Here is a 26347-nt window from a genome sequence, read left to right as displayed (position 1 = left end):
GTGGAATTGAAATCACACTTATCTCCCTGGGGATCCTAAGTATGTGGCCATGAGATGGGTGGGATGGGGAAGTATGAGGAGAGAAATCTTTCCATTTCAGAGATCTGTCTGGGCTGTCCTTCCTGAGAAACCAAACATAGCCCATTTTCCATTTCTGTCACAACTCCTTTCCTGCTTTTCTTGGGGTCCCAGAAATGCCAGGCACTTCTCTAGAGTGAATATAGCAATGAGAGTAGATGGCAAGCCATGCTGACTGGGTCATCAGTGTGCAGGGAAAACAGCACCCAACTTGCTGTGGGGATACCTATTTTGGTCCTGATTCTATCACTGGAGATTGTGCAATGGTGAGTTTCACTTATCTCTTTCATGAAATGGAAGGTGAACTGATTAAAATTATCTGGGATATGTTTTCAACGTGTTCAGGCCAGTGTCCCACCTCTGGGGTTTTGTTTCAGTCTGTTGGCATGGAATGAGGTTCTGGTGTCAGTATTGTGAAAAATACCAGGAGGTTCAGCTGCTCACCTGGGTTGAGAGTCACACAGTAGAGATGATATGTCGGGTAGTTTTCAGTTAGAATGGTCTACATACAACTTAAAAATCTCCCCATGGAATTCCTAGGTGACATGTCTCTTTGTGTAAAAAAAAAAAATCCACCAAACAGCTCCAAAGAGAAAGGAAGTGTGTTTACAGATTTCACTTTTTTTAAAAGGCATTTTAGGGGAAAGGAGTGGTTGTGATTGATTCTGACCACCTGAGATGTCTCTTAGGGAGGGTCCTGGGGCAGATGGTAATGTGGTTAACTGTGGGTGCTCTGTGGATGATCTCTCTCTCTTTCACTTTCTTTCTGTCTCTCTCATATTCCCGTAGTGTTGTTTCAGAAGTGGTAACAGTTTTTCAGGGATTCTCTTCATCATACTATCATTACCATGATTTTTAGGTTCCCAACCTTTACTAGAAGTCCATATTTATTGCATTCTGTACTACCACTTCCCACTACATTCAGCGACACTGTGTTAGTGAGTTTTTTATCACTGTGACAAAATACCTGAGAAAAACAATTTAAAGGATATAAGATTTATTTTGACTCTTGGCTTCAGTCCATGGTTGGCTGGCTCCATTGTTTTGGGCCTGAGATGAGGCAGCACATCATGCAGGAAGGGTGTGGTGGAAGAAAGCTGTTCAGCTCATGGCAGCAGGGAAGCAAAAAGAGAGAAAGGGTCTAGGGACATACCTCCAAGGACACACTCCTTTCAATTAGGTTCCACTCCCTACAGTTTTCACCATCTTCTAATAATCTGTGCAGCTATGAAATTTCCCATGGATTAACCCATTGGTGAGATCAGAGCCCTCATGATTAAATCACTTTCCCAAATCTCTGCTTCTGAATGTTGCTGCACTTGGGACCCAGGAGTCTTTGATGGACACTTCATATCCAAATTGTAACAAACACCATTCTGATTTATATTGTTGGCTATGCTAATGCCATCTTTATTGCCAGCAGATCTACTGTCTCCATCAAAAATCACTCCTTAAATACTAACATGTGAGTGGGCCATCATGAATCCCCTGCTTAAAAAGAAAAAAAGCAGTAGATTCTGTTCTTAAAGATTTATTAAGATGAACCATACCTCAATGGCAGATGGACAAATGCCTATTAAACAATGAACAAATAAAAATATGAATTTTAGCTACAAGTGTTTTGCCTCTAAAAGGTAAGTGGGGTGGGGGTGTTGCCTGCTGGAGTATCCACAAGGACTGCACTGATCTTTCCTCCTCAGTCTCACTGCTGTGTGCTTCATCTCCGTTGTCCTCTCATTCCTAATATCACTGCTCTCAGATGCAGGCACATCTTTGTTCTGGACCTTTGCTCCCCTTCAGCTGACAGTCTCCCAGTCTCCTGGCAATGCGACCCAACTCTCAGCCTTGGGTGGAGGCTTCTGCTCCCCTCTGTTGGGCACCTAACTTGGCCAATCCTTTCATTTCTCTTTTGCTTCTCTTTTCTTTCTAATTCCTACATGTTCTTCTTCTTTCTTTTTTGATTTATCTGAACAGCTAATGTTCTCTTAATCTCATTCTATTTGAATGTAGTTTTCTGTTTTAATCTTTGCTGGCTGATCCTTGGAAAGTAGGTGAGCAAAATTCTGTATCCCATGACATTTTTACCTCCAAGGATGATCCTTATGGCAGGGAACCTACCCTCGCCCAGCCCCAACTCAGCCTGCCTTTCCTCTTTGCCCTCCTCCTCAACCTTCCTTCACTCTCAGGCTTTCCTTCTCCTTTTCTCTTTCCCTTCCAACTTCCTTAGCCTCCCTCTCTATTCTGTGCATAATCAGTCAGAACTCTGCCCCTCTCATTTCTCTGCCACCTTCTCCTCCTCATTCCCAGGCTCAGCCCTCAGTCATTCCTATCTCTAGTCTCTGCTTTGTCCGGTCACAGGCTCAGATCTTCAGAACCTAGTTTTACATAAAGGACATATTTGCCCTCAGAGGTTCAGTGCCCCTATACACCAGCTATTTGGAACTGACCATCTATAGTTTAGGTTAGACCTGAATTTGTACATGAGTCGACATAGGCAAGGACAGATGATAAAGCAGCCATGTCTTGGTTTCCCTCCTGCCTTTTTATTCTGGTGGCATAAGGTAATGGAAACTGCAATGGACAAATCTTCAAAACAGACTTTTAGCCTCTGTTTTGCCCTTATTAATGTGTGATTTGGAGATGTTACTTTCTCTTTCAGTGCCTCAGTTTCCTCATTCTTCTCTAGGTGATTATAAGAATCCAATGAGTGCTGTTGAAATGCTAGGGTTTGTCATTGTGTCTGTTTTCTCAAACATTTTTATGTGTACACTCAATTCCTAGTCCCCCAGTGAACTTCCTTCCTGACCAAATAGGCAGCCAACACTGCTGGAGCTCTGGCTGTGCAAAGTCTTTGGAGAGGCACTGAGGCTAAGGAAATAGCTCAGGCCCTCAGGGAGCTGATAGTCACAGGGTGACAGGAAGAGTACACAGACCCAGACTTCAGAGCAGTGATCAAATCCTATGTCAACAGCAGCCCATCAGCAGAGCACAGATTCAGTCTGTGAGTCTGGTGGATTAGGGAGCCTGGGGTGAGGCTAAGCCTTGTCTTGCTCCTACAGGCTGCAGATATAACAGAAAAGACTTTCCCCAGTGTTTCTGGGTCCCAGACTTGACACAGGTGGACTATTTTGGCATCCTTCTGCAGGTTCAGCCACATGGCCCCAGGTCCTCTGTGTACTCATAGATTGCAGTGGCTTGTAGTTGATCTCACTTTGGGCATTTTAAGCAAATGAGGAGGATACAGCTTGGTATGCTGGGTAAGATGCATGTGTTTGTAAAAACTAACCTGAAACTCTGATCCCAGTGTTGTGATGTGGGCTGACTTATGTACCTGTAGCAAGAGAGGGGCATGGAGAAGGAAGGAAGGACAGGGTAGTCTGTGGAGGGCCAGCATTGGGCTCAGTGGCATTTTCACTTTTTCATTGGGTTTGGGATGGGAGTAAAATGAGAATAAATCACATTTGCAGAGAGCTGCATTCTAGCGGGTGGAATGTGAAGGAAGAATGAGGCATGGGTTGGGATCAGTAAAGCATCCTCCAAGCCGGTGGGGTTTGGATCATAACCCAACAGGGTCCAGAGAGACTGAGAAGACGGGGAGGAAATCACAAAGTCGATCGCAAACCTGGACAAATCCATGGTAATGCATCCAGGGACTCAGAGTCCTGAGCATAGATATTAACTGGGAGGGAGAATCTTGGAAGGAAGCATTTGTTTTCCAAAAACAACAGCAAAACAGCCAGAATTTTGTGAGGGACACTCAAAAGTCTATGCACAGGAGGGTGGGAAGACCTGGCCTTTTGGCCCCGAACAGGCTGAGAAGGTTTGAAACGGGTGTTTCTGGGGCAGGTGCTTTTGACTCCTCCTAGATTATAGTCAACAGTGATGTTTCTTTCTCTTTCACTTGTTTACTTGTATGAATGAACACCCTTTTTTTCCTCCCTTGACATCTACATTCCCCAAACCCCTAGATTAGCCTGAGATTGGATGAAGGGTTGATAGTGGAGGCTATTAGAAGGAAATTTCTTGTCAATGAAATCATATTGATCCATCCAAATTTGGAAGAACAGACATGTGACATGCCTGGGTTGGGTGAATATCACTTTTGCTCAATCTGCCAGCTTTGTTCACTGTCCTGGGGATCCTGTAAGGACTTTGCCTATGTATCCTTTGTGTGCATGAAAATGCTCTCAATTTCCAGCAGGTTATACGTCTTTAGGAATGCAGTCTCAAGAGTCCTGCACATCACCCAAACAAGAGTAATGATTATTTTGGAGGGCTGTAGCAGGGAACAGTGAAGGTATGGGTAGAAGACTTGGCATAGAGGCATGCCCCACATGATAGCCACCATTATTACTGTGTTGTTCATAGTGATGCTTTTTCCCTTCTCTCTTCCTTCACAGCCAGCATCTGCAGCCCCTGTCTCTTTATTCTGCCAAGGCAGCCAGAAGCCCAGACATGGAATCTGTGGGAAGGCAGGGACAGATGGCCTTTAGACTACATCCTGGGGGATTTCTGCTTCTCAGAGCACGGGACCTTGGGACATTCCTAAACATGATGGTTCCATGTGCAAGGTCTGCAATGCAGTCCCCAGGAAAAGCCAGCAGGAGAACTGCTCAGGCCCTGCTGTGCAGGAAGGAGAGCTTGAAGTCACCCATTTCAAGGAAGAGAGAGCAAGGGAGAGAAAGCAAGTGTGAGCTCTAACGTGGTCCCTGCCCTCATGAACCTGGCTTTATTTGGTTCATATCTTAGTTTTTTTTTTTTTCAAAATGAGACTCAAGATAGGTTATAATGAAAAAAAAATGAATGTGAATTGATCATTTAGAAAAGAAGACAAGTGAAAAAGAATCATGATTGGGGGAAGTGGGGAAATAATGATAGTAGAAATTAAAAGATAAGGCTGGAGTGGTGGTGAATGTCTATAATCCCAGTGCCTTGGGAGGCTGAGGCAGGAGGACTGTGAGTTCAAATCCAGCCTAAGCAAATTAGCAAGGCCCTAAGCAACTCAATGAGACCCTGTCTCTAAATAAAATACAAAAAAAGAAAAAGGCTGGAGATGTGATGTAGCTCAGTGGTTAAGTGCCCCTGGGTTCAATCCCCAATAGCACCCCCCTCCAAAAAAAAAGAAATTAAAAAATAAGGGTGAATGATGCACATGAATCAAAATTTCATTTAATTCTGGTAGTAAAGCAGAGGAAAGACTATGGCTCACATCATCTATAGAAATAAGTAGCTCATTTGTCAGAAGAGGCAAATATTTTTCTGTTGCTAAAGTATAATTTTTATCTAAGGGACTATGTTTTCAGCAATAAGTTCCTATAAGGTTCTGGAATGTTCTTCATATGGCCACTTCTTAAGCTAAATTTGCATAAAAACTGAGGAAGAAATGTTAAGCTGTAGTTCATGATAGGGTGCTGTATTGCAAAGCACTATATGCAAATTTCTGATGAGCTTATTTGATTAAAAGACTAGAGCAGAAATGCCACTGGTACTTTAATCTCCCCTGTGGAACCCATATTTTGAGATATTTGTATCTACTAAATTGCATTTATTAAAGAATAACTCATTGTCTCCTTTTCACTCGTGGAAAATACATAAAATTGCCATTAAGGATTTCTAATTAGTTTGAGAAAACCCATGTTTCCACACTGACCTGATACAATTCCAGTTTAAGCAAAGAAACTTGATGTTTTAATTAGCTTTAGTGTCTCCTTAAGAGGAAATATTAATTCCATTAAGATTAATAAATCATTGGAAATTGTTTTCAGAAACATGTTCCTGCCTTTCTAGGGATTATGATTTGGTAGCTATGGTTTTGCAAAAGTCTTGCAGGAAGGCCATCCCCTGGCTCATGTTACCTACTGTGCCTCAGGGTCTCTGCTTGGCCAGGGCCACAGCATCTCTTGCTTCACAGCATTTGAGGATTGTATTAATCAAAGTTTTCCAGAAAAACGGGAGAGAGGGAGAGAGAGAGAGATAAAGAAATGAGATTATAAGGAATTGGCTTATGTGATATGGAGGCTGAGAAGTTCTGAGATCTGCCATCTGCAAGCTGGATTCCCAAGAGAACCAGTTCCAGTCCAAGTCCAAAGGCCTGAGAACCAGGAGAGCTGATGGACTTCTTGTCTGAAAGTCAGCAATCTCAACACCCACGCACTGATGTTTCCATTCAAGTCCAAAGACAGAAAAAGATTGCTATCCCATCTTAAGGCACTCAGGTAGAAGAGTCCCCTCATATACATCTTTTGCTCTATTTAGACCTTTAACTGGTTGGACAAGTTCCCACACAGTGGTGAGGGCAATCTGCTTTATTTAGTCTATTGATTCAAATATTAATCTCATCCTTAGACTCCCTCATAGATAAACACCAAATAATGTTTGACTAAATATCTGGGTGTCCCATGGCTCAGTCTGATTGGTATATAAAATGAATCCTCATAAGACTTGTACTTTTAAAGTCCATAACACTCTTCATAAAGGAATGGATAGTGGTAATCAGAAAGATATGTTTAGGTCCTAACTTTGGAACCCATGAATGTGATCTTATTTGGAAAAAGGGTCTTTGAAGATCTAGTTAAGTATATCATCCTGGATTTAGAATAGCCCTATATCCAGTGGCTGGTGTACTTATGGGAGAAAGACAGAAAATGATTGGAGAGAGAAACAAGGAGAAGGCTATTTGAAGAGGTTGGTGTGAGGCAATACAAGCCCAGGGATGCCCGGGGCTACCAGAAGCTACAGGAGGCAGGGAAGAATTTTCCTCTAGAACCTTCAAACGGGATACAGCCCCACAGACACCTTGAGTTTAGACTTGTGGCTTTCACAGCTATGGGAGAATAAATTTCTTGAACCACCCAGCTTGTGACAAGTTATTATAGCAACCCTAGGAAATAACTACACCTTTTCTTTGGGCTGTAAGCAATAAACAAGCAATTTAAGATCTGGATCTCATGGGCTCATTGACTTGCTCTGCATTCTAGGAATCCACTTTTCAACTTCTGAGATGACTTGGAATAGCCCTCTCCACTCATTGCCATTGGGCTTGGGGTTGTAAGGAAGGATCTTTGTGCATGGATCTTCCTGCATGACCTTGGCCTTCATGAATACTTCTCCACATTACATTCCTGTTTGGAGGAGGCAGGAGGGTCTGGGAGAGGCTCACCATGGCATGGGTGGTAGAAGGAGATCCAGCATGGCAAATATCAGGAAGAGCTGTTTATTCAATTCAACAAGGATTTTCCCACTGATACCTCTATTTTCAGAGATAATTAGTGGTTTGATTAAGTAAGAGCTTCTATCTTCTTAAGAAGTGTCTTCAAATAATTCACAATTTTCACATTTGACTTTGAGAAGGAAGGTTCATAAAATCACTCTTAACAATGTCAACCAAAACTAAGTATCTTAAAGTTGAAAGATTTGTAGTAATAGTTCATATGTAGATAATAATTGAATTTAATATGTAGTTAATGCTTCCCAGTTGCTGGGTTAATTGATTAGAGCATTATGTACATTATTTTGTTTCTATCTTCAAAACACTATGAGGTAGGCATTAATTTTAGCCTCGTTTTATAGTTGAGGAAACTGAGACTCAGGGAGGTTAAGAAACTTCCCAGCTCACACAGCTTGAAGGAGATAGATCCAGGGAATCAAAACCATGTCTATATGACTCCACAGCTATGATTCTGCTCTGTTACTTTACTAAAAATCCACAATTGGACTTGAGGTATTAGGTGATGTGGTTTCTCAAAGGGTATTCTATAGAAAAATAGTCTGTTTTTACCAAGAACAAACTCAAGATCACTAATTATTACATTTTACTTGAATAATTAGAAGTTCTGAGAAGTCTTACAGTAAGAAAATGGTTTGTTGTTGAGCCTTTTTCCTCCTGAACACCTATTAATATCAAATGTGATTAATAGATAATGTTAGGCAGAACATGCTCTGTGGAATTCCGTCTTAGATTAAATAATCCTGGACTGGAAGAGGCTACACATTTAAGTTTCTACTTTTTGTTGCTATAAACTATCTCGGTCAATTTCTTATCATTCCTGGATTATAGTTTTCTTACCTATAAAGTAAGGAAGTTGGACCCTCAATTCCCTATCATAGTTTTAAAATGCTGTGGCCCACATATAAACCAAATGACAATTTGTGAATTTGTTACCCCCTCCCATTATTGATGTTAGAAGAGGGACTGGAGGACTTTTTATTATTATTATTATTCATATTCTGATTGTGTACAAATATCTAAGTGTAAAAATGTTCGTGTCTGCCACATGTTTAAGCAAAGTCATAAGTGAGGAAGTACATTTAGCCTGTAGCTGCCTATTCTGCATTTGCAGCTTCACAGTATCCCTGAATCTGGTAACACCCCTGGGTTTTCTCTGAGTTTTCCTACCCATGCTGGACTGCTCCCTCCCAAACCATGTCTCTCTGTGAAGCATATATTGTGCTCCCTGATACAGATTCTTGTCAAAAGCAGAGTACTTTCCTCTTTTGTTCCTATGGGATGGAGCCCTCTCAGGTGTTTTAAATATTTATCCCTGGTCTTAGAATGTTCTCTCCATTTTTCCTTGAATAAACAAATACTACTCATCTTTTGCATCCCAGATCACTTTGACCCTCTCATCGACCCTGTTTTATTTCTTCAGCTTGAATTGATCTCCCCTTTTCTGGGTTCTTAATCAATGTACAGTTGATATGTGTCTTACTCAAATATCTTCAACTGTTTTGGGTACCTTCAAGTGTACCATAAGTCCCCTGGGAGTTGTAACTATATTTTATATTTCTGAGGTGTTCCCTGCAACTTTAGAATGGTGTTCCATGTAACTATAGCATGGTGTTCCATAAATAATTGTTGCTCAATAAATACTAGATTGATTGGCCCAGTGATGCCAAATAATTCTTGTTTTCCCATCCCCAGGACCTTCTTTTGGTCATGATTCTCAGCAGAGTCCCTCAGCATAATAATAGATGTTTTAGTTTACAGCTGTCTGCAGTCATTATGAAATTCAACAAGCAGTCACCCTCACTCCCTTCTTACCATGACCAACTTCTTTTTTTGCCAGGTGACAATTTAGTTACTCCTTGGAACTATTGTGATACTTGAGTAAATCTAGGAAATAAAGATTAGGAGGAGCTGTGAGTTTTATTAAGGCAGTGAACATGTAGTCTTTGCCATCTACTTAGCCTTCAAGATACTTCTCTGGACATATTCTTTTTATTATTATCATCAATAATTTTTAAACGAACCAGAACTGTAGCTGTTTACATAGGGCTGGCTGGCTATAGGTGGGGGCCTTCCTCTTGTTGTCATTGCCTGTTCTCAAACATTTGTTTTTAATAGAGGCACAGCTGAGAGGGTAGGGTTTACATTTCATATCTTTATGGGCTTTTTGGTGCATGCTCTTTGATTACTATTTAAATAGGGTGGAAAAAGTGCAGAATGCTTTGACTTTTTATTCCTTTGTTTTCTGTAATGCTTCTCATCTTCAAAAATCAGAGAGGATCAAAATTGATGGCACCTAAGTGTTGTGGTTCCGGGGACAAAACTGAGATGGCACAAAACCATGTTCTAGACATACAGACAGGCCTGGTCAGACCATGTACAGGACTTGGAATGGACAAGCCTGACCCAGGGTTCAAGGACAATGAAGTTAAAAACATGAGAATGTCATAGGAAATGAATTTTAACTTTGTTGTGTTTAGACTTATAATGGGAAAAAAAAAATAAGATCGAAGTGGTGGTTTTCTTTGTTAAAGTCTTGTCTGTCTGAAATGGAGAGTGTATGCCAGTTGGGAATGGCTGGGGCCTGGTCCCTGGACTCTCCATTCTCAGCTGGTGGGCTAAGAATGGAGAGTGTGGATAGGCTGAACATTGAAACTATCATCCAAACTGGGGCAGTTTTGAGAGTGAAGGAACTGTTAGTAATAATTATGCAGCATAGCAGTAATAAACCAAGACTGTCCTGAGTCACTGGGACATACAGTCACCCTCTACCCATAAACAATATGGAAAAAGGGTCCCAACTTATCCATGGCAGCTCCAGTGGATGGGTGGGAAGGAGCTGGCATACAGGAGGGGCAGAGAAACAGGCAGGGACAGTCAACTGCCTGCACTTGAGCTTATGGACAGAGTTTTTACCTCATAATATCCTGTCTTGCTCACACAGCTCTCAAGATTTAGTTGTTAAATTTTCAGGAATTTTGAAAACTGGTTATTAAACCATTTGCAGCTTGGAATTAACTATGGTGGGAATATTTGCACTGTGGAACTCAGCAACTGGTACATATCCTCACCGCCTCCCCACCTGCATCCACATTCCCAGGAGGCTGTTACACTCATACCAGCCATGGGAATGGGAGACTCCAACTCACAGTGGGGGCAAGGTGGAGCCTGATGTCGTTAGACTCTTGCCCTGGTCACCAAAGGGCTACTGGTCGGAGGAGGGCCAGTAATGACAAAATGTATGTCAGGAACTCTGAATGGATTCTGTATTTGCTGCCTTGAAAGCAGAAATTAATTCCCCATTGCTCCTCCCACCTGCTTGTTCTGCTCCAACCACAGAACCACAGAATTTGTTGTGCCTCCGGATGCCAAGCCTGTTTCCCTTAGGGTTTTTCTGCCTGCCTTTCCCTCTCTCTGTTAGACCTTGTCTTGATACCTTCAGAACTTGCTCCCTCACATCTCTGGAGTCTCTTTTCAAATGTCCCTTCCCTCAGACAGGCCTCTCCTGACCATCCTGTGTGTAAAATAGTCACATAGCCCCTTCCACTCTCCTTCCTCTTACTTATTTATTCTAACACTTAGCACAACTTAATACTGAGTCATGTCTTTGTTTCTGTTTATTGTCTGTGTCCCCACTGCATTGGACACATGAGGGCAGGGATCATGCTGTGCTGTATATGCAACACCTAGAACAGTGTCCCATATAGACCAGGCCCATTGTTGTCAATGGGTGAACAAATGAGTCACACAACCAGATTTCACCCACTGGGAGTGTCTGGGTGGCTTGCCAGAGGGATGCTGAGATGAGTTCTGAGACTCTATCCGAGTGTGCATCTGGTAGTACACTTACCATTTGTAGCCATCCTTGATCTGGTTCTTAGTAGCCTTTTCAGTTGACAAAAAATATTTAAGAAGTCTAGTTGTACCTGGGATATGGCTAGGTTGAGTATAAGAAGCTCTAGCCCTTTGATTAGTTATATTTTCCATCTATCCATCATTTATCTTCATCCATTGACCCACTGATTGATTGATCCAGCCATCCATATATTCATTATCCATCCATTGATTGATTTATTTACCCACTCATCCATCTGTCTGTCCATCCATCCATCTATCATCTGTCCATTCAATGAAATTTATTTGGCACCATTATGTACCAGATGCTTTGGCTGGTTGTACAGTAGTAACTATAACTGTTCCCTGGTTTCCTGGGCTTTGGTATGGCATTGTATGGCTAGTTTGAATTGGGAGGCATCCATGGATAAACAAGAGTGGTGTATGATGAGAGTCAACTAGAGGAAGCTCATTTAGATGGGTGTGGGTGAAGGCATCATCTGAGCTGATACCTGAGAGCTGGGGGGAGTTTGGCAGGTGGGGAGGGTGGGTAAGAACCATCCATAAGAGGGAATGACCTGTCCTCAGGACTAAAGGTCTAAAACCCCTGGCTTGTGAGAGGAATTGAGGGGAGGCAGTGTGGGTACAGCACAGATTTAGGTGGGGAGGTTGGGATGGAGGAGGAAGGCGGGAGGCATGTCTCCTAAGGGGCCTTGTCAGCCATGTAATTTTAAAGGTTTGGATTTTATCCCAAAATTTAAAAGTCAGCAAACATTCATTCATGTGCAGAGGACATGTTGACAACAGAAATATAAACCATGAACAAATACAGAATTAGACAACAGAGAATGTGCATTTTGTAAATACACCACTGTCCACATCCAGTGTGGCTGCTGACTGGAAACTTACCTGTAGGCACGGGTGGGGATGAAGGGAGTGGCGGGCCTCTTTCCTTGATGTGCCTATGGAAAGTCTCCCTTTTGGCTGTAGATTGCAGCTGCTCTTAGCGGCTCCTGCTGCTGTTTCCATTTTGACCGGTGAATGGCTTAACACCCACTCACATGGGTAAATGTGCTATGGGCAGTGAGCGAGGACAGATGTTCAGTGGCATGGAACTCCTCGCATCCTGGTTCAGTGCCTGTATGTGTTTATCTCTCAGGCACCAACTAGAGATGAGAACAGTGGATGAGTTCTGCTCTATCTTTGGCTTCTCCTGCTCCTCACTTCTTTAGCTCCAGAACCTTCGTCTTTGTCCAGCTAATGACTTGTGGTACACCTTCTATACTGCCCAATATCTCTGTGTGACTGAGCCTTTTGAAATTAAAAGGGAGGAGAAGGGGATGAGATAATCTTCAGATCAGCCTTAACTCCCGAGATGAGTGAGAGGCCATAAACAGTAACAGTTGAACCTCAAAGATTCAGGAACTGGTGTGGGAGCAGAGGAAAGCACAAATAAATAAAAAAGGCAGCTAATCTGGATTAATTTCTGTTAATACCCATGTTCCCAGCTCAGGTACACCATCCATCTTTATCCCTTGCCTGTATTCTTCCTGCAGGGACAGGTTCTTTTAGGCTACTGTGGATATAAGTGACTTGTGGACCATCAGGATTGTATCGTTTACATCTTATGTTGTTACACCTGTTCCCTGAAGTTTGGAGTCACTGGCTCTCTAAATGTTCATGCATCATTGGACATGTTAGTTAAACTTTCTATGTCACCTCAGTTTCCTTAGCTGTAAAATGGGAATAGTGTCATGTACACCATCCAAGATAGAAATCACTATACTCTTGTTTCTCTGCCTACCAGAAAAGCACATGATTTTAATGCAGAGAGGAAACAAATCAGTCTTTAGACCACACTGCTGTGCCCCTCTGGAGGGGAGAGGCTGAGGGAGACAAGGAGGAAGAAAAAGTAAGGAAAAAAAAAAAGAGAGAAATTTCAGTAAACCCCTCATACTATGACAGTGAGGCCAAAGTGAACTTTTATGAGAACCACATTTAAGCCCGGGAATAAAAAATAAGAGCAACATACTTTAAAAATTATTTATGATTTTAAGCACATGAAAGGTGTATCATGTACCCAGGGAGGGCATAATGGGGAACAGCTGGCTAACATGTGTCTTGCCATTTCTGAGGATGTTCATAATTCTCTGATGTCCAAGAATAACAGTAATAACAATGCCACTGCTGATTGTATTAATAATAATAAAGGAGATTGGGGTGCCTCTCTGGGTCCCTTGCAGGAGGCAGAAGGAAAGCTTGGGCTGCTGGGTTTGGTGGGGGCTGAAGGAGGAGCTTCCTTCTCATGGTGCTCTGCCAAAGATCAAAGGGCAGAATGTCCAAGGAAAGAGCCCTGAGGAGGAGCTGGGAAACCTGGGTTCCAAGCCTGATTTTACCACTGACTCTGGCAATTCTCTGCCAAAGCCTTAGTGCTCTTTTCTAAAGCTAGAGAAGCTCGCACGGCCTGGCATGTCCACCTTGCAGAGCTTTCAGGGTCCCCCGTGAAATGCTGCCCATGGAGGAACTAGACACAGTGGGCAGGCAGCAGGGGTTATTTTCATCCTTGTGCTTCTCCAGCACTTGGCACAAGGAATCACCAGGCTTAGGACCTGACTTCCAGGAGGTGCTTGGAAAGGTTTGTTCCGTGAATAAATGTTTCTTTTTCATTAAGTATTTGAAGTAATAGAATGTTAGATTTGCCAGTACTTTAGCCATTTAATCCAGTTCCCCCTTTTATGATTTGTTAAGTGTACCTGGAGCAATGCTTACTCGAAGGTTAATTAGCCGCCCCTGCTAAGTAAACCTGAGTTCATCCAGTGTCCCATGAGTTATGGAATTTTCCTATCTGGCCAGGGCGAATAGGTGCCATTCCCAGTCCTTCTAGATTGTTCTTTCTCCATTCTTGGGTAATTTCTTCACATCCACGCTACTGAATACTCAAGGGGGACCTTTTGCAGATTATGGGGTTCTCTGGGTCCCTCTCTTCTCTTGGTTACCCTGTCCTATGAATTTTAGTCTCCTTAGTCTCCCCAGAAATATAGCTCTGTCTCCTCAACTCAGGGCTCTCCCTGTTTCCTCTTCCCCTCCCAAGGCAGGAACATGGAGCAATCACAAGGTTCACGTGTGATTGATCACTGTGATTCGTCACTGCCCTTTTTGCCCGATGTTCAGGATCTTGAAAACCATCATCTCATGTATTTTGTCTGGGTGGTTTTTTTTTCCAGGTGAGAGGGTAAATCTAATCTGGCCCTGTTACTCTCTCAGGCTAGGGAGTGGAAAATTTCCAGTTCTTTACTGAGAGGTGAATAAATAAAGGGGGAGAGTGTCTTGCCCATAGTTACACAGCTAGTTAGTATTGGCAAGAACCAAGATGCAGGCCGTTCACTCAGAATGTTTTACTGTGTTCTTACTCGGTGTGAGGCACATAGGGAGCTGTCCTTGCTCTTTACAAGTCCACAGTCCTTTGGGGAGATAGGCCAATAAACTAAGAATTAGAGACAGAGAAGTGAACCATGAAAAATTTTATGATGCAGGTATTCATTCACAGGGTATCAAGGATGCACAATAGGAAGTGAGTGGGCAAGGAAGCTTTCCTGGGAAAATTGATAGTTAAGCATTCATAATGAAGGAGAGGTAGGAATTATCCAGGTTTTAAAAAAGAGAATGAGGAAGTTTCTACCAAGGCCAATCATCTTATGATTGCTCATTATTCAGAAATAAATGCAACACATACAAACGTATGGAGGTAAGAAAAGGGTTCCTTGCCTTCCAAACCTGGTGTCGTGATATTGTACATGGAGACAGCTACACGTACTTTATTGTGGGTTTGTATCTGACTCCATTCCCCAGAGAGCCCTTGAAGTCTGAGAAACTTCTTTCCACCCTAAATCTGGTGAGACGGTTCCTGTAGGATCTTGTTTGGAGTTATGAAGTAGATGTTACCCTGAGGTATCTGGTGGGATTCAGGACTTCACACCCTTGACATTTTCCAGAAGGCAGATGATGATATCACCTCCAATGTTTTGGAGCATCCCCCATCAAGAAATGGTCAAAATTTAATCAGATTTCATTCCTGGTCCCACTAAAGACATAGCACAGGAGCCCACTGCCTTTAACTCATTTCTTGAAGCAAGTTCTACGAGCTTCATTGCCAAGTTGAGGCTCAGGAACTGCTTGGAAGTCCCAGCTAACCTTCTGCCAGAACACAGCCCTGAGACAATTGCTGGGTCATAAATCTGCACCAACTCAATGCAGGCATTCCTGGTCCCTGCTGTGCTGGGCTCCTGAGTGCCTTTGCACCTGGTGGGGACAGGAAGGGAAGCATTTTAGCCAGCCAGAGGCTTTAGGTTTTTGGCGTTATTCCCCTGCTGGGTTAGTTTCCACCAAGGCCAATCATCTTATGGTGCTCAGACTTCAGCCTGGACTCCTCCAGTGACATAACCACTGCTGTCAGTGCTGTTTCTCCAGAGATTTATCATTCATTCAAAGACGGGACATTTGGGGTATCCTGCCTTCATGGAGATTATGGTTTAATGGGGAGGCGGCTAGAAATTAATCAAATAATCTCTCAAGTAAATATAAAAATTAAAACTGTGCTGAGTTCTTTGAAGGAACTTGGACCCATGATATACCATGAAGGTAGGATTTGACCTTGTCTGGAGGCCAGGAAAGGCTTTTCACAGGAAGTGACATTTGAGTGAGGCCTCAAATGTGAATGGAGTTTAAGAAGGGAGAGGGAGGAGATGCAGCATATGGAGGGCTCAGTATGTAGGAAGAATTGAAAAGGCCTGTGGCTACAAAGGAACAGGGAGCAAAGGACTGTGGGACAAGGTAAATATGGGGACGTCTATGGGGTCCTATGGGCTATGTTAAAAAAAAATTGTCTTTATTCTATAAGTAATGGGTAACCATTGAAAGCTTTTTATGGGAGGCAATATGATTAGATTTTGCCTCAGAAATATCACTCTGGCTCTAGTGTGGAGGTGAGTAATGGTACAGTTGCCAGATAAGTTATATACATGATATAATACATGATGTCCAGTGCATTAGTCAGCTTTCCTTCACTATAATAAAATACCTGACACAAGCTAATTATGAAGTAAACAGAAGCTTATGGTTCTGAAGGTTCAGTCCCAGATGCAGTGAGACCTAGAGTGCATGCTCATGTCTCAAGCTATGAGGGAGGGAGAGAGAGAAAAAAAAAAGACAGGTAGAGTCCCACAATCTATTCTGAGGGCATGCCACTAACCAATGACCTAAGGATCTCTCACTAGGCCTCATCTCTTCAAGGTCCACAGCATCTCCCAATAGTACCACCCTGGGGATGAAGTCTTTACATGTGACCCTTTTGGGGACACTTATCCAAACCATAGCACCCATTTAATTTTAATTTTGGATAAACAATGATTTTTTTTTAGTTTAAACACATCCCCATTACTGAATGGAACATACTTATACTAAAAATATTATACTAATATAATTTTTTAGTGTATTGCATAGGACACTAACAAATGTTTATTGTTTATCTGCATTTCAAATTTAATTGGACATTTTGTGTATTTATTGTTAAAAAACAATAAAAGCTCTAAGTGAGAAAAGATATAGGGATTTTAATCATTGCTGTAGCTGAGGTTCCTTAGACCGGGACATCAGAGATGGAATTGTAGAGATGTGGACAAAGTAGAAATACCTTTGGTTGGTTCAAGTCTGTCATGCCAAGGTATGAAGAGGACAGTCTACCAGCTTCATTTCTGCTCTGAAACTTTAGTTTCCACATTCATAACATTTAGAGAAGAATGGCTGTGGGTTTGGTTTACACTGTAGTTTCAGTGCAGGGCATGTACTTGATCAGTGCTTGCCCCAATAACCTTTAAGCTATGTTCTGGAACAATATGAGGGGGTCATTTTCCCACCTTTTCCCTCCAGAACCAGAGATGCCTGAGAGGTGAGCTTTTTACAATGCAGAGTGTGAAGGAGAGATTTGGCAGGATCTTTATAACAACAAAGGAAATATTGTAAGTTTCTCAGTGTTCTCCTCCATGATATCCACATTTTGGCAAATGAAGCAGTAGCATAAAGCAGTTGAGAACATAGGCTCAAGGTCCCAATGATTATTAACTGGTCTGCACTGTCTGCATGATCTTGGCTGATGTCCTTCAGTGCTCTTGGCTTTGCAGCCTATCTTCAAGATTAGCACTTATGTACATTGAGAGCCAGACACATAGGAGACCCTTATTAAGAAGAATAGTTTATTTCTAGCCATCTAGAAGTAAACATTCCCCTTATTTCAGAAAACAGGCTCCCTCTTCTTACACAAACTCATTCAAATATTTTCTCAACTCACAGGTATGTTTTTGCCATGACTGTTTGCTTAATTTTTGTTGCTGTGTGCAGCAGGATCTTCATCTGCTGGCCTCAGTTTGCCCTTCTGCCATGACTGTCATATTCCCCATGCTCCAAAAAAGTTGCCATGTGTTCATCAGCTTTCCTTTATAGTATAATAATACATGAGCTAGTCAACTTACAAAGAGAAAAGTTTTATTTTGGCTCATGGTTTTAGAGATTTCAGTCCATGATTGATTGGCCCTGTTGCTTTGGCCTGTGGCTAGGCAGCACATCAACACAGAGTGTTTGGTGGAATAAAACACTCACCTCATCACTGGGAAGAGAAATAAGAGGGAGGAAGGGGACAGGGTCCCCAAATTTCCTCCTAGGGCATACCTCCAATGACCTGAAGACCTCCCACATCTTAATGACCTAAAAACCTCTCTACCTCTTAGGGGTTTCATCAGCTTCCAAAAATGCCACACCTCAACCAAGACCATTCGTTATATGGACTTTTTGGGAAAAGTTAAGGTCCAAACTATGGCAAACTCATTGAGTCTCCTGAAATCCAACTTAAATTCCTCTGCTTTATTTTTGTCTTTCTGCAATGTCTTTGCTTATATCCGTTCAAGCTTTATTCATTAAAAGTATCTACAAGGTAATTTTAATAGAAAATGAAGTAAAATGTGTAGAGAACAAGATAAATGTCCATTGCTGGGTAGATAGCTAGATAAATTATGATTCACATTTACTGTGCAATATACTATGAACTCATGAAGACAGCTCTAGATGTAAAGAACAAAATTATAATAGAAAGGAGTTTACTCCATCTGCTAAACCCAGCTGGAATGCATCCCCTTGGAAATGCTTTTCTGATTCTTTAACTGGTTGTGCTGCCTCTTTCCCTTGAACCCCCAAAGCTCTTTGCGAATATTTGATGTACTTTATCTCAGCCTAGCTCATAAGTATTTTGTACATGTCTTTTTGCCCATGTAGATTCCAGCAACTTGAGTCTATCATGGTAAAGCAGACTTTCAAGTCAGAAGATCTGGATGTTGACTTTTGTTCCAGTTATCTATAGCAAGATGACAAATAAACCTCAGCTAGTAGCTTAACACTCATTGTATTATATCTCATGACTTTTGGGGCAGGAACTTGAGCAGAGGTAGGCTAGGTATCATATGGTACCAACTGCTCCATATGGTATCAACTGAGGTCATTTGGTGGCTTGGAGTTCAAGGGTCTTTACTCTCATGCCTGATGCTTAGTAGGGCAGCTTGAAGCCTGGGCCTCTGATCCTTTTGGAACTCCTTTATAGACACTTTATAGCATGGCTCAGGGCTTCAAGGGATAAGGCAGAAGCAGCTGATTTTAAAGGATGGAGCTGGCATAGTCTACTGTACTCTACTGGTCAAGTGGGCACGAAACCCTCCCAAATTCCAGGGGGAAGGGTGGGAATAGAGATGCTACATCTTGAAAGGGATTTTTTTTTTTAATGTGTGGCTGCTAGGTACAGTGCTGTATACCTGTAATCCCATCAACTCATGAGACTGAGGCAGGAGGATTGCAAGTTTGAAGACAGCCTCAGTAAGTTAGTGAGAACCTATCTCAAAATAAATGGATAGAGGATGTAGTTTGGTGCTCCTGGTTCAATCCCCAGTACCCCCCCCCCCCAAAAAAAGTGACCATCATTAATTTATTAGTTTTGCCGTTAGAAGTGAAAACTCTGCCTCAATTACTACATTTACAAATTAGAAAGACCAAAAGTTATAATGTAGCAAAGTAGCATTCTGTGCTTATAAAAAACTATGATTATTAATGATTATCTTGGTGTTGCACCGCTCCAGACAGATTCTCATTGAATGTTAATATTCTGAAGGCAAACTCATTTAAACATAGATATGCCTTGAGAGAAACACAAAGAATGTGGTACCAGATGGTCACAGAAGCATGGCATAGCTGTACAATACGGACTTGGGATTAGGTTGACTTGAGTGAAACCCAAGCTCTGTCACCCATTAGTATCTGTGCAGCCTTGATTGTCTTGTCTCACCTGTTAGAGTCTTAATTTCCTCATCATAATGTGGTTATAATATTACCTATATAGCTGAGTTCTTGTGAGCTTGAAGCTACTTCTGGTTAAGCACCTAATGTTATCTATTTATTTCTATATGCATTTGTCCAGTGAGGATAGGGTGACCATAACTAAGTGGGCATGCATTTTCTTTTAGGATACGTGACAAAGTCATACAGATAGTTGGGTCTCTGTTTGTTTCTCTACACTGGTCACCTCCATCAGTACACATAATCAAGACAGGGTCCTTGTGAAAGCAATGGGGGAAGAAAAGCACTGTACTTATTTCTCCCAATTGCCTCATTTCTCCAGATCTGGAGTGCACACACCACAACCTCTGCACCCCCAGCTTTGTGTCCCAAGCAGCTTTGGTCACAAAGTCATTCTTCTCTGAGTGTTGCATGTGGCCCCCTTTTAAGACCTGTGGCTTTGTTTTTCATAGATGTATGAGATCAAAGCAGGAGGCAGCATTGCAAAGAAGTTCAATGCGATTCTGCAGAAGCTGAGCTCACCCCTGCAGCCCAGAGTTCCAGAGCACAGTCACAACAGGATGAAAAACCTCTCCTACCCATTCTCCAGAGAGAAAATGTACCTGTGAGTATGGGAGCCACAGGTGCAGGCATGCAAGAGGGGATGGGGAGGAGGAATTATTGAGTACTTTTCTGTGCCTAAGCTCTGGGAGAGAAGAGAGGAAGAATGGTTTCACAGTGAAATGGTCCCTGTGCCTGTGACTCCCTTTCCCCATGTGAGATTGTCCCTGGGCATCTCTCCAGTGGGAACATTTGCCATTTGGCCACTGTGCATGATGAAAGGGGAACCAGGGATCAGCCAGTTATGAACTGTAGAACTCTCATGAGAAAGTGATCAGACACCTGTGTACCTTCTGTGGGGAGGCCATCTGCCCAGTTCCCATTCTAAATGGGGCTTTTGGCATCATGTGATAAACCAGACACAGGATGGACAAAGCTTAGTTGTATATTCCCATTGCTTGCTCATGTACTCATTGACTCAGGAGATGCTGTCCCCAATTCCCACCAGAGAAAATAGAATCTCTTTATAGGAATATCCGTTTGGGAAACATCTGGAAGGGGGACCCATGGTCAGGAAGTAAGAGATGCAGCAGTCAAACATTAATTCTGCTTTAGGAACTAAGGGGGGAACGTGTGGCTGTCAGGAGTGATAAGGAATTGAGTGAGAGAAGGCAAGGAAGGGATCTGGAAAAGCAAAGAGGACTTTTTTAGGAGGTGGGAGTCATGGAGCAGTTTCTGTGTTTCACACCTATCTTTGCCCCATTAGATAATAACTGTACATAAGTATCTGCTGTGGCTTTTGCAGATATTCCCTCAGTGAGTCCTCCTATTCCCCTGTGAGGTGACCTGTCAGATGTACCTATCCTTCTGGTATAGAGCAGAAATGAGTTCCCGAGGCAGTTCAGGGTCATGAGGCTGTAAGTGGCTGTGCCAGACCTGGCATTGGTGGCTCCTTGCCTCCTGCTCTTTTTGTACCCTGGATTCTTCCAGGCTTCCTCTGCCATGGGCCTTCATTTATGCTGATGCTGGCCTCTGAGCAGCCACCTCCCGCACCCCTCCATTCATTTCATTTTTTGCTATCTCACAAGGCCAGTCATCAACACCTTCCTTTAGAGAAAATTCTGTTCTTCCCACTGGAAATCCAAGAGTCTGCTCTCCATCCTCTGAGCTTTCACAGCCATGATCTATATAGCGTCACACTCTACTCTGCATCCTTGACTTGGAGACAAACATCTCCAGGTGGTGGCTGTGGCTCTGGGGAGCTGGGAGCACTTTATTCAAATATGTGTCCTCCTGCACAGTGCCCTGAGCACAGGGAACACTCCATGGATGCCTTTTTTGAGTGCAATTCATGAAACTTAGAATAGACATGAACCTTGCATAATTAAGAGTTTGGTATCTAATTGATGAGATGATGGTGCGAACATAAAATGAATTAATTTTTTATAAAATGATTATATGATTCATTTTTTTTCTACAAAGGGTCTAAGAATACCTTAAAACTTGATGTGTATAGTCATAAAAGTGCCAAAGATGAAATCAACATGATTGATGAAATATACATATGCTTATCTTTCACACTCTCAAGCAACCAAATTCATTTAATTTGAAAAAAAATGATGGATTTAATTTAAGGGAAGCATATTTGCTTTCCAACCATTTACATTTTTTTATGTTGCAATAATTTTTATGAGTTTTTGCTTTTATATATGTCTGTTCTTACTCAGAAAATGAAGTTTTTATTTATTTTAAAAATTGTGTTGGTGAATTATAATTTTGTGAAATATAATGAAATGAATTTTTGAAAAATGAAGAGTTTTGTTTTTTGTATTTTTACTATCTTTATCCAGGCACAGGTATACTTCATGCATACTTTTATTTAGAAAACTTATCTTTAAACAATATTTTTCAATAATCATATAATCTTTTCCTTTTTACAACATTTTTATAGTTATAATTTTCAGTGGTGGAATGATAATCTATTGTATTGATTTTGGAATTGCTTTTTAACTCCATACTCTTTATGATAAATAACTTTGTAAAGAATATTTTGGTTTTTTTCGTCTTTTCAATTTATTCTTTACGATACATTCCTACTGTGAATTTTCAGAACTATTGTGTCAAAAAGAGCAGAGGCACCGTGTGAGAGTGTGAGTTTTACACATCTTGATGTGTTGCTTTCTAAAAGGTTTGCTTTGGGCTGGGGGTAGCAGTGGTATCAGTGTGAGTGTAATGAAATGAGTTTTCCACCTGCTTTCTTGGTGTCTCCAGGTACAACATTCAGGAAAAGGACACCTTCTTTGACAATGCTACTCGTAGCCGCATTGTAAGTAAATGGATGTGCTGGGTTAGAAAGGGGGTTTGGGAAAGACTGAGTATGTGGTTGGAGGGTATTCTCTGCTACCTCTCCTCATCATTTCCTTGGAGTTGCCTAGCAACTAAGTGCAGTATCTAAGAGCTTCCCTATCCCAATATAAAAAACCAACCAACAAGCCAAAACCAACAAAAAATTCTATCACTATAGGTTGAGAGGAGCATTTCTGCTAAAGCCCTTCTTAGAATCACAAAACAGAGAGAGCCAAAGCTGATGGGAACTTTAAACAATTAGGTGACCCCCTTGCATAGTTGAGAGAACTGAGGCTCTGAGAAACCATGTATTGAAAAAAATCCTAGCGATTATTAGTGTTAGAACAAGGACTAGAAGCAATCCTGATTGCAGGGCCACTATGTTCTTTAGGCATTTTCCTTCCTTCCATTCCCCATGATGGTGTGAATTTATATCACAGGAAATACTAGTTAACCAACTTATCCAAGAATAAAGTCATCAGCCCATTCAACAGACACACATTTGTGACTGTAGCCCTTCTTCTATAGTCTTTTTGTCTTTTACATGAAGGTTTTGAATTGTATAGGATGCTTGATTCTCATAAAAATCTGCATATAGCATATGTCCCTGTGGCCCTATGTGAGCCCTATAGAACCTCCATTTACCCATTAGTTAATTCTGTACCACTTAGAGGTCATTAAGCCTATGGGTAGAGGAAAGAAAGAGGGAGGGCCCCAGGACATGCTAGAAGTTTCTTGGGACAACACTGGAAATGGAAGTGTGATTCCAATGATCCTAGGAAAGAGCTTAAGTTTCCATTGGAGAAGAAATAAGTGATAAAGACCTAGAAGGACCTCCTTGCCAACTGAGTGATAAGAAAGGATAAGGAAGAAGGGACAGGTGACTAGAGAAATGTACAGAGGAAAACATGGCCTTGACTCTTGCCTTCAGGATGTGCAAGAAAAACATCTCAGGTTCCCCAGCCTGGTGTTGTAGGAAGGGTTAAAAATGGACATATGATTCCTTTTTTCTTTTTAAGGAAAAAAGTGTGAACTTCCCATTTTCTTTGATGCTCTTACAAGCCAATTAAATCTTACTGTGGCTTGGGTCCCATGACTGTGGGAGAGTTATAGGGTGTTGTGGAGATTACCCGATAATTGCAAAGTGCCTGTAAAATAATACAATGCCATATAAATTCTGTTCCTAATTATTATTGCTGTTGAATTACTGTACTGTATTAGAAGCAGAATTAAACACTCTTGGGCCCCATTCTCTTGGAAGTTATTCATTTACCACTCCCTTTAGGTCTGTGGCTAGAATATGGGAATGTGAATAATGATGGGGTAACATATCTTCTCTCATTCCTCCCTCCTTCTGGAAGCTTCTTTCTTCCCCTTCTGCCCTTTCCTCAGTTCACTGAGAGAAGGGTCAGAAAGAACCTTGAATTTCATCCTGGAGACTGCTCTGTCCTGTACTTTTGTTCAAGGACCTCCCTTGCATCTGTAAAGGTCTTCCTGTCCCGTTTTGTTGGTGACTGACCAGTTCAGCTGTTTGTCCCAAAGTAGATGTCATTGCCTCTTTATAGCCTACCTTAGGCTTGGGGCCTATGGGGAAGTCAGTAGGTTTTTTGTTTGTTTATTGTTGTTTTATTTTTGTGATTGAACCCAGGGGTGCTTAACCACTGAGTCACATCCCCAGCTCTTTTTATTTTTTATTTTGAGACAGGGTCTTGCTAAGTTGCTTAGGGCCTCACTAAGTTGCTAAGGCTAGCTTTGAACTCGTGATCTTCTTTCCTCAGCCTCCCAAGCCACTGGGATTACAGGTATGCACCATTGTGCCCGGCAGAGGCCACTACTTGTACACTGACTCACCTATATCTAAAATTCTTCTGCAGGGGACACCCCTTTCCTCCATGTGAGAGATGCTCTAAGGCAGAAAGTCCTGAAAGAAGTGTAGGTTATGTTTCCATTAGGGAGGCCGAATGAAGACTCAGTAGTGACTTAAAGAAATAAGAATACCGCTGGCCAATATACTGGCAGCCCTTTTCCATTTTACCAAGCACTTTCTTGTGGGCTCTTGGGGTGACTCCCCAGAAGGCTCCATCAGGGGACAAAGCAAGGCAGAGCCCTTGAGGGTTGGCTCTGGGCCCCTCTGTACCTGACTGTGCCTCCTGAGTGCTCCCAGTCTGCATGTGCTCTAGGCTAGTGTAGGAGGCATACCTCCCTAGGACCTGCAGGGAGGAAGGTACCCACGTGGGAGTCAAATCCTGTTCCCTTAGGGACTAAGGTAGGGTTGAGGGTGAGGAGCTTCCTCCCAGTCCTCCAGAGCGCTCTTTGCTCCGGGCTTGCCTCAGTGTTTTACTTACCTCCTGTAACTGCAGTCAGTTTATAGTCTTTTATTTATTTATTTATTTTAGTGAGGTCAAAGGTGTGTGTGTGTGTGTTTAAATTCTTTGTTTTCTCAAAGTATTCAAGTTTGAATGGGTTTGACAAGCGGTCCATGAGCTCGGCACATGCTGGGCTTCCTTCTCCCCCCACAGGGTCCCCACACTGCTGTCCACGCCCGCCCACGCACCACACAGGCGGCGGTGACGCACGGTGGTCAAGGCGTTCACAGCTCTGCTGTCGTCCCCTTTTAGGTGCACGAGATTCTGAAGCGCACCGCCTGTTCTCGAGCCAACAACACGATGGGTAAGGAGCCCTCCCTCCCCTGCCCTTTCAACAGCTCCCTTGGTGGTGAGCAGGGAACAGCAGACACGCACCCCCCACATGGAGGAGCTGCCTTCGCTTAGTTGGAGAAGCATCGCCTGGGTCCCGAGGAGCAGGGGGTGCCCCGTTTCTTGGTGGAGCCGAGGCTGCTCTTCAGGCTGTGGAAGGTTCTCTCTCTCTGTACTGCTTGCACTTTTATTTTCTCCTGATAATTCCACTGCCCCTCGCCTGCCCCATCTCCAGTAGCTTTTAACAATCACCTAAAACATGGCCAATTTTTATTTAATTTTAAGAAGAAAGCATTTTAGAAGGCCTTTAGTCCAACCTGCTCGCTATATAAAAGGAACTAATCATACAGTGAAGGATGGTGGGGTCTGAATGTGCCTCTTCTAGGTTCAGCTTTCTCCCACGGCATCTGGCTGTTTACCTTGTGGTTTGTTTTTCAAATTTGAGGGTCTTTAGAAAATACCTTGGAAGCAGGAATCTCAGCATTTGGGAGCTTGCAGTATAAGGTAGTCTGCCCTGATGCTGACGGATTGTGGATATACCTGGTGGCCAAGGGGAAATCCTGAGTTGTGACCATGACCTTACAGTTCCTAAGGTGCCCATCTCAAAACAGCTTTTGAGCCCATAGGGAGAACCAACTTTAGAATATGCCCTGTGGTGACCAGTTTTTGGCTTTTGCAGCATCTTTGATTGAAAAGAGTCCAGTGTTATTTAGAGTCATGTCTATTGAGTGGAGAAGGCCATCAAGCTAAGAAATAATGATGATGACAACAATAACAACTTACATTTTGGGGCTCAAGAATTGCCTTGAGATCAAGGAAACAGTTCTGGGGAAGGTATTAAAACAGGTTTTGTATTATTGACAGGAATTTTAGAAAAGTGCTTAAAGGGCAGTTATGTCTGCTCATGTTTGCTTTGATGTATTCATCTTGCTGCAGATTTCCAAAAAACACTCACATTTTAAACTCAAATCTTTCATGCCTTGTTATTTGTGTGGAGCATGGTGCTGATGAGGCAAAAATGAGTCAGCACAGAGACCATTATCCCAGCCCAATTCCACAGGTAGATGGAAGCTCTCACTCAAGAGGCCATTTTGTCCCACAGTCAACAAGACGAGTCAAGAAATCTGAGATGTATTTTATAATTTTTTTGTAGCTGCTCTCAGTTTTCTTGTATTCTCCTTCACTTATTGACCAGCCCACATCTCAATTCCATTAATGTGACTTTTACCCTCTCCTATCC

The 26347-nt window shown here is 42.3% G+C and overlaps 1 protein-coding gene across 1 annotated transcript in view; it reads left to right on the top strand.

The window, feature by feature from the left end:
* The window catches only part of Ano2 (anoctamin 2), a 338934-nt gene that overhangs the window by 71323 nt on the left and 241264 nt on the right, over nucleotides 1-26347 (top strand). Inside the window, exons 4-6 of the mRNA XM_027951164.2 lie at nucleotides 19978-20129; nucleotides 22337-22391; nucleotides 25030-25081. Of these exons, the coding sequence (XP_027806965.2) occupies nucleotides 19978-20129; nucleotides 22337-22391; nucleotides 25030-25081 (259 nt within the window). The remainder of the gene's footprint in view (nucleotides 1-19977; nucleotides 20130-22336; nucleotides 22392-25029; nucleotides 25082-26347) is intronic.

Source organism: Marmota flaviventris, chromosome 3 (genome assembly GCF_047511675.1).
Source record: "Marmota flaviventris isolate mMarFla1 chromosome 3, mMarFla1.hap1, whole genome shotgun sequence".
Taxonomy (NCBI): domain Eukaryota; kingdom Metazoa; phylum Chordata; class Mammalia; order Rodentia; family Sciuridae; genus Marmota; species Marmota flaviventris.
This window is presented reverse-complemented; position numbering and strand designations above follow the sequence as displayed.